Below are 9,340 nucleotides of genomic sequence, written 5' to 3'. Positions count from 1 at the left end.
CACATTTCCAAAGGTCTCGGTCAGTAGTCATCGCCTCGGTGAGGCCCAATGTACGAAGGTCTTGCCTCACCACCTCAGCCCAGGTCTTCCTGGGCCTACCTCTTCCACGGGTTCCCTAAACTGTTAGGGTGTGGCACTTTTTCACGCAGCTATCCTCATCCATTCTCACCACATGTCCATACCAGCGCAATCGTCTCTCTTGCACGCCACAACTGATGCTTCTAATGTTCAGCTTTTCTCTCAAGATACTTACACTCTGACGGGTATTCACATTGACAATCCCTGTTAATTAACTTAATTATAACAGATTCTTCAATGAAGACCATCACAGAGCTTTAGTGACAGTTACCTTATCAAGCAATCTGTCATATAATGTCATCTAACCTACTAAAAATAGAAGCCAAGTTACTATCAAAAAAGAAGGACTCATTTGATAATTAATACTAGATATACTATGTCTAAGGTCCAAAATTGTAGTTACAGCTGGAATGCCTTTGACAACCATAGGCCTCTTTGCTCTATCAAAACTGGCCTGGACTAAACATACAATTTGAACTTAGCATGGGTTTTTATCTCAGTAAGTATTTAAAGCTTCTGAAATCAATAGACATGAGTTGAAATAATATTTCTACTTGAATTGTACCTATTAAATGCAGTTACTAAGTCAACTACTTAAATATTCTTTCGACTTACATCTAATCTAGTTACTATAAAGTACCAGTTTTCTCAGGTAATAAGCAAATTTTTCTTTTCTCTTTTTTATCTAGCTGCTTTTTATTTTCAATTATTATCAGTCATATGAAATTGAGATTAAATCCTTTTAATCCACATCAAGGATTACACTTTATCTTTATTGACACTTGTTCCATTCCAACATAACCTTACTTATGATCTAAGTATATCTCACAATCTATTCTCCTATCATTTTCTTTTAAACGGGAAGAAAATCCTTTATCTTCAGTAATAATAAATATTTTCATAAGCATTTTACAATTTGTCCATCACTGACCAGCCATCAAGGTGACAGAATCTCTCAATCAATTTGAATAAAACATCACTGTAATATGTAGTAATCAGTTATGAAATCTAGTTTGTTCACGAGTGTCAATGTCAGTCTGGGTACATTTGCTCCACAGAGACTTAATATCTGTCTTAACTCTCAGTTTCCATCCTCAAAACTGTCTGGCCATTATATGATGAACATTTTATTTTTGATTGTATTGTATTTTTCTGCTATCCACACCTCCTGTCACAGACTACTTTACATTTCTGTCCATCCCCCACTAACTTACATTATGCAATCTTTCAGTCTCTAAATTCCTCACATCATGATCACTCTTTACTTCTCTGCAAGCTTCCTCTATCATTCCTTTACTTTATACCCTCCTTGTTTCCAAGCATTTTCTTTTGTCCACATGTTCCCACTCATGCTGTTACCATCATCATCATCATTATCCTTTTAACATCTGTTTTCCATGCTGGCATGTCTGTCTCAGTACTATATCATACCTTATTTCATATGGCCTTCACCTCACCTATTTCAACTGAGTTCCCCTACCTTTCTTCTACATCACCCACCCTGGCTGTTTATTTCTTCCATTTTCACCCCATACACCCATTACTTTCCACTGGTTCCCCATTCTATTCCATTCTTCTCTCACTATTTTGTGACCAACATAACAACATGGCTATATATTCTTTCACTCTGGCTCTCTTAAAAGGGCAGGGACTCACTATTGTTAGATCCATTCACTCCTCATGGCAAACCAAACTAAGTGAATTCTATGAATCCTCTTACAGATGAATTTTTGTCTATGTAAATTATCACCACTTTCCTTGGGATCTGGTTTTCTGCTTGTTCATCAATCAGCTCACCCCCACCATCCAATGCATCAAGTGAATTTAAAGTGAGGTATCATTTACAAACCATCAATGACAACATACAAGACCTCTTTGATTGGATTAGTGTATTCTTACTTTACATACATTCAAACTTACCTATGCTAGGTGTGTCAGAATCATCAGGACTGGGTTTATCCAAACACTGGTTACTATTTACATGTTTTAAGCTCAATGTCTGCAAAACAAAATTAGAATGTTAATAAACATTGCAAATATTGTGAAAATAAGTTTCAAAATGGTTAATATTAAATTTCAAAATAACAATAATAATAATAATAATAATAATAATAATAATATCTAAATAATTTATTATCTAGTATGAAACATTCTAAAAAAAAAAACTATACTTATATGACTATCGGAAGTTATTTCTTTCATCAAAAATTCTAATAGCCATTTTAGTAAAAGTATTGTCTAAGTGGAAATTTGGAGTGGTAAAAAAAAAAAAGCAATTGAAAATACAGTTGCAAAAATTAGTTTCCAACAAATTTCCCTTTAGAATGCTAATAACAGCTAATACTGTCTTGGGGTTTAGGTTGAAGAGTTATTCCCTTAGCTATATTTACATGCATGTAACCACAACAGTATAAGCTCAGTATTGGTTAGGTCACATAACAAGTGACCTAACCAATACTATCTGCTATTACTACTACATACCCTGCTATTACTGTAACATCAGTCAGTAAAAACAGACCAAAAACTATCATGAATATGTTATAGCATTTGTCAACTAATATAGAAACAATTAACTAGTCACACACTATTGAAACTGACATAAATCAACTTTCATTGTTTTTCTTCAAGGAAAATGAAACATATTTTCATCTTTTAGAGTTAGATTGATTTGATAACACCTACAAGGCTGAACAGGTTTTGTCATCATTTCAGTGTGATGTGTCAGATTTCACTAAGAAATAACAGCTTTGTCACAGAAAGCTGCTATTAGGAAAAGCGAAACAATAAAACACAGAATTACCAAGTTATTGAAATAAGTTCTACAAAGATATATCTGAAGAATCAGTAGTCTACACAATCATATACATTGCAAGTTAATTTAACAAAATAACATCATAGAAATATAGATATTCCATAATGATTTAATGCTTTCGAGTTTAAAAAATACAAAAATACAAATACTTTACACAGACTTACATTTTTTTAGATTCTTAATATTTTAAGTAATTCAACATTTAAAATATTTCCTTTTTTATTTGAGGGTAATCTGTAGCTAGCTTATTAGTTTGTATCACCACAATGCTTAATAAATTTCCTTAAAATTAATCACTATGGCTCAGCTTTTTTGTAAGACATACTCCTAGTGATATATAACTTCCTCTCTTAAGCTGCCGACAATGCCAGTTAGAAACTATTACTACAGTTGCCATGCTGTTTATTGTTTAGTAGATGATTTTGTCATACCAGATAGACTTGTTAATAAAGGCATAAATATATTTTCAAACTTTATGCAGATTTTGTGAGGTAAACATCTTAAGTAGGACTAGAAGAAATCTAAAATATTATTAAGCTGTTTCTTTAAGGAAAGAGGTTTGATTTTTGAAAGCAGTGCTTTTCAAGTGCAGTGCTTTGGAGTCACTCCAGTGACATTGAAGGTAAGACTATATAATTTGTAGCATTAACTGATAAAAAGGTTTGGGACAGAAGTAAAATAGAATTTCTAAAATAATGGAACCATTCAATAAGATATATGACTCATGTTTGTCATAATTACAAGTTTGAAAAACATTACTTTATTTGTTGATTATCAACAGATGCTGAATAATCAGATAATCAGTTCAACAATTTATCAAGATATGTTAAATATAAGATTAATCAATGTCACTGGTTTCAGTGTATGACCATGCTGAACTTTTATTCATGATACATGCAGGAATATATTCTTTGTAGTGACTATAGTTGCTTGACTTTTTGTTAGAATACTTTTGCTAAAAACAAACCATTTTAGCATATGTATGAGAACAAATTTATTTGCACATTAATAAACACAATAAAACAAATATCTCTAAAACATTTAAGAGATATGACTTCAGGATAAAGCCATTAGAAGTGGTGGTATATATATATATATATATATATATATATATATATATATTATTGATATTTAGCAGAAGCAGCAGAGTGACTCAAGAGTCAAGAGTTTTATGTATTAGCACTTATCAAACCACCTGTATATATATATATATATATATATATATTGTAAATAAGATTATTTTGTTATTTCCAATTTCAATTGAAATGCTAACAATGTGTCAATTACTAAAGGAACGGTAATGTTGTAATGCTGCTTTTATTATCCAATCCTAATTATAAACAACATATCAATATACATGTCCTAAAGTTGAAATTAGCAAATCAGTATATTTGCTTTTACAACAATTCAACTTACAAGAAAAGCTAAGCAGGCAGCCAAACAAAATGAAACTGCAGATATAGACTGAGATTGAAACCAATAGTTCAATTTCCCTTTCACTCATCTCATTTGCTAGGATTTAGATGAATAACTTTGCCTAACAAGTTTGAGCAAAAGTTGTAACAGCAAAACTGATCTGGTTTGTAAAATTTCATTGTATGACATTAATCTTAAGAGATAAAGCAACAAAAGAAAATAGCTTTATAGCTTAAGTATATACAGTTGTTTTCCTTTAAAGAGATAATTGTTTTTTTTAATGACAACTTAACAGTATAAGTAAACTAACGAAAATTATTCAAAGAATAGGAACGATACATCAGCACTTTCTAGTAGCGGTGAAGGCTAACAGACTGCTTAAAAATCTTTCAGTAGTAAAAGAACAATGTACTTTGACAAAATCCAACCAATTGCAGTGTAATGTAATATTTAAAAATTTTGTATTAGAACTTTTTTGCAAGATGCTAAGAATTGAGAGCATTAGCAATGCAAACAAACATCAAAGCAGAGGCTGTATTAGTTATAAATGATACATGTTGAAATAGTTTAGCCAGATATAGCATTCTTAAAAAAAAAAAAAAAATTACAATTTGCTGTTAGCATAAAAAAATAAAATTTAAAAAAAAGCGAAGCAAACTTTATTGTGATAAATATGCTTGCATCAAACCTTAAGTACACTTAATAAAAAAAAAAAGGGATTGAAATATTCCTCTCCCTAAAACATAAAGTTTAAAGTATTCATAAACAATACAAAAGAATTAAACTAAAATACGAAATAATGAAACACAAAAATATATTTTAAACAGTTAAAGTAAAATACAGAGAAAAGAGAATAGCAAAAGATGTCTCAAAATATAAAAATAATGAAATTAAGATAAAAAAAAATATATTGTCCTATTTTTGTGCCATTTACAGACATAGATGTTGGCAAATATTTTGTAATATTTAAATAATAATTTGTGCAGGAAGTTGCAAATAACCTATGTCGAAAATTATAAATTAACACTACAAAAACTATATTTTGGGATTCTTAATGAGTGGAAATTCCAAAGAAAATTCATGTTTTTATGATGGAAGCAGTTATTGGCTTAAAAGTTAAATATCTGTCCTCTCTAACAAAATCTTAGTTGACTTTCAATCTTGTGCATCACAATATTTCATATATAGTCAACTGCAACTAGTAAAGAAATAAAGGTTTCTCATGATCTGTAACCTATGGCCATTTATTTAAAGACAGAAAAGGAAGTTGAGATTTCCATGTTTACTAGACATCGTTGTCACCCAACACTTTCTTTTGAAAACATTCTCCAATTTCAATTCCAACATTCTTTACTGGCAGTGATAAATTAAGTTTTAGATGCTGTATTCAATATAGTGAGGTAATAAATTACAGCTGATAAAGCAGCTTCATCAAGCAGAAACACTATAATAGATCTTCTACAACTACTGTTTAAGTAATACCATTATGTGATTCATCATACAAGTGTAGAGGATGTGAGGTTAAAAATAATAAAAATAGTAGAGCTAGTAATATTCTGGCTGTCATTGAAGTTAGTGAAGTTGATTTGCTCATTGAAGGACAGGATTCTGCTTTAAGCACAGCAAGTTAATGGGATATTTGTCAATTCCAAAGTGATGTAGTGACTTACAACAGTAAATTATACTCTAGTATGGCACAAATTTTAGTTACCTGAAGTCATTGTAATATAAATGTCTTTGCCAGAATGAAAGTTTAGAGATAGTAACAAAATGTATTTTGCTATTACTTTGGTTCTTATAGATTAGATCCTGTTTGGATTAATCTGTATTTTATTCCTTTATCCAAATATTTAGTATGCAAGTTGAAAAAATAAACATAATTACAACTCATTAAGGAAGTCAACTTGCTATCAAATTTTCCTTTCATTTATACAGGAGTCAATACACAGACAATGAACTGAGTCTCTAATAGTTACTGTTCAACATTGAATACATGCAAATTTAGAAAGTAACAATGATGAATCTACTTGAATTTCATACAGACAGCATAATTTCCATTAACTGTTCATGATATTTCAAGCTGAAAGGTTATGAAGTTTGCTGCATTACAACTACTTGTTTCCTGATGGTTTCTATTGTTAAATGAAAAATTACACTTTTTGTCAAAATAAAAGTCAACTAATTTTGAAAAATGAAGAGTAATTTAAAATTTAAAAACAAAACACTCTTCATGGTTTGGATACCCAAAAGTTAGCATTACATTTTAGATCTCCAAAAGATACTAACACAAGGAAAATTGAAAATGTATGAAAAATTACAAGAAATAATATTTCATTAAACTATGAGTGATACTATATGATGACCTGCCAAGTTTTAGAAAAATCACTAAGTACTACTCACAATATTTGTATGTCAAGTTATTTTAAAAGTATGAACAATGACAAAAACTAACACTATAGGGTTTCTTGATTGAAAATGTTCAAATTCAGAAATTACTCAATTTATCAAAGATGTAGTGCTATCACAATTTCCACTGACTGTTATGAGAAAAGAAAAGAGATCTGTATGTGTATATGACACAATTATACTAAGTTAAATGACACCAAGTCATAATAACCAGTTACACTACTCACATCATTGTACCTAGTCACATCACAGTATCCAGTTATGCTACTGTATCTAGTTACTACTGTATCTATGTTACACTACCACATTCAATTACACCACTGTGTCAAGTTATATAACTGTATCTAGTCAAATTATTATTATTTTCACCAAATCTCCAAACACAATCTATGGAATTCTCTTCTGACACTTAAAGAAATCCAGAAGCATAATTATACGCAATGAATCTCAATTCAAACCCTGTTGGGAGGAATTGACCCTTTTACCCTGCCTTGTCAATAAATTAACCCCTAATAAGTTATTATCCAAATGATAGAGAATTATGCTGGCCAAGCAATGCTTTATATTCTTTTTTAAACTGCTGAAGCTTTGTTAAGAACCACTGTTTAAATTTGAAAACTTTTAAAGAAAAGCAAAGTTACCAAGCTGCAAATTAACAAAGTGAAATGAAGTGAACACTTCAACTCAAACAACATAACTGACAATAAGATTGTTAAAACACGTGAATATATAAAAGAAAGAAAGAATATAAAATAGCAACAAAAACAATAAAAGCAAAAGAAGCAACATGAACCGCAATAATTAGTGTGCAAATGGTGTGATTGAGGCACATGCACAGAACTAGGTGTGCTAATGTACCAAATGGTGAACTGCTTGCTTAATTAAATATAGTTTGTTGAAATAGAAGACTAAAAAAAAAAATGGAACAATAAATTATAAGAAACAGCCTTAAATGCACAAACATACATTCAACAATTCAGACATATAAATCTAGCCAAACACATGAATTTATATTAACACAGAATATACCCATATTTATATGGACACACATACACACACACACAACTAAACTTCATAGTTATTTAAAATGACAGAGATGTTTCAGACTATGCAATACTGAATTTGATGCATTACTGTAATTAGTGCTTGATACTTAAAAGTTCCGAGTTAAAATCTTGACATGTAGTGTTTAGGTCTACTTTCATCACGTGAAGTGGATAAAAGATGACTACTGTCCATCCAGATAAGATAAAATTCTATTGCAACAACATTCCCAAATGACTTATTAAATATTCTCGACAACTAGGTGATTTGATGATGAATAGAAAATGAAGGACTTTCCAAACAATAGAATGCTTTCAGTAGCTTTGAACATACAAAGTACAAATTAGAAAATATCTTAATGACTCAGTTATTTTGTCTTTCCATTAGTAATACACTTGGATTAATATTTCCACTGACTAAACTTTCCTTTAAATAAAAAATAAAACACTCTTATGCCTGGTTAAAGGAATATTCAAATATTTTACTTTTTCTCTAGAACAGTTTTCTGTTTCTTCAAGAAACTAATACTTCCATATATTTCCCATATATGTTCACTGGTGTAATAATTTACAACAGATAGAACGAGTTCTATATTTAAGAGATGAGGAATTATGTACATTATTTACATTTGACGGTGATTTGTCCTCATCTTGTTTGTTAACATGTTTTGGCTGATATACCCTCCAGCCTTCATCAGGTATCTTGGGGAAATTTCGAACCTGGGTTCTCATTCTTAAGGCATTTTTTGATATTATTATTATTATTATTATTATTATTATTATTATTATTAGTCAGGTCACTGCCTGGAATCAAACTTAGAATCTTGGGGTTAGTAGCCCGTGGGCATATGGCATAGTGATTAAGAGCGGGGGCTACTAATCCCAAGATTCCGAGTTCGATTCCAGGCAGTGACCTGAATAATAATAATGATGATCATAATAATAATAATAATAATAATATCGAAAAATACCTTAGGAATGAGAAACCAGGTTCGAAATTTCCCCAAGACACCTGATGAAGGTTGGAGGGTATATCAGTCAAAACATTTTGTTAACAACAAGATGAGGACAAATATCCGTCAAATGTAAATAATAGATATAACGAGATATCAACAAAAAAAGTAATACTTGTAATAACCAATTTTGAATTATATCTACTTGCATCAAATATTGTATGATATTGATTTGTAGCATAGAGGCAAGGCCTCAAATTTGGTGAGAAGGAACATTTGATAATAACAACTTGGGTGGTATCAACCCCAGAAGGTTGAATGACAAAGTCAACTTCAGTGAGATTTGAACTCACAACATAAAAATAAACAGCTAAATACTGCAAGGTGTTTTGTCAGCCACTCTACTACCGAATGTGCCAGTTCACCATAGTTTGAATGTTGTGTAACATATGGTACATGCTGCTTATTTCTATTATAATGTTGTATAATACTATCAGGCATATACTACTTATATTTATTAGATAATGCTTTGTATGTGCGTATGTTCTTAAGAATTTGTATTACATTTACAGAATTGTTCATGAGTATTTTCAAATCTACATTTAATGCCATGTATATATATATATATATAT

At 30.5% G+C, this 9,340-nt stretch overlaps 1 protein-coding gene across 14 annotated transcripts in view; it reads right to left on the bottom strand.

The window, feature by feature from the left end:
- Nucleotides 1-9,340, bottom strand: part of LOC106872289 (polypeptide N-acetylgalactosaminyltransferase 1) — a 527,244-nt gene that overhangs the window by 2,730 nt on the left and 515,174 nt on the right. For all 14 annotated transcript variants that reach the window (XM_014919219.2, XM_052969062.1, XM_052969078.1 and 11 more), the window contains one exon: nucleotides 1,999-2,077. In XM_014919219.2, coding sequence (XP_014774705.1) covers nucleotides 1,999-2,077 — 79 coding nt within the window. The remainder of the gene's footprint in view (nucleotides 1-1,998; nucleotides 2,078-9,340) is intronic.

Source organism: Octopus bimaculoides, chromosome 1 (genome assembly GCF_001194135.2).
Source record: "Octopus bimaculoides isolate UCB-OBI-ISO-001 chromosome 1, ASM119413v2, whole genome shotgun sequence".
NCBI classification, from domain to species: domain Eukaryota; kingdom Metazoa; phylum Mollusca; class Cephalopoda; order Octopoda; family Octopodidae; genus Octopus; species Octopus bimaculoides.
This window is presented reverse-complemented; position numbering and strand designations above follow the sequence as displayed.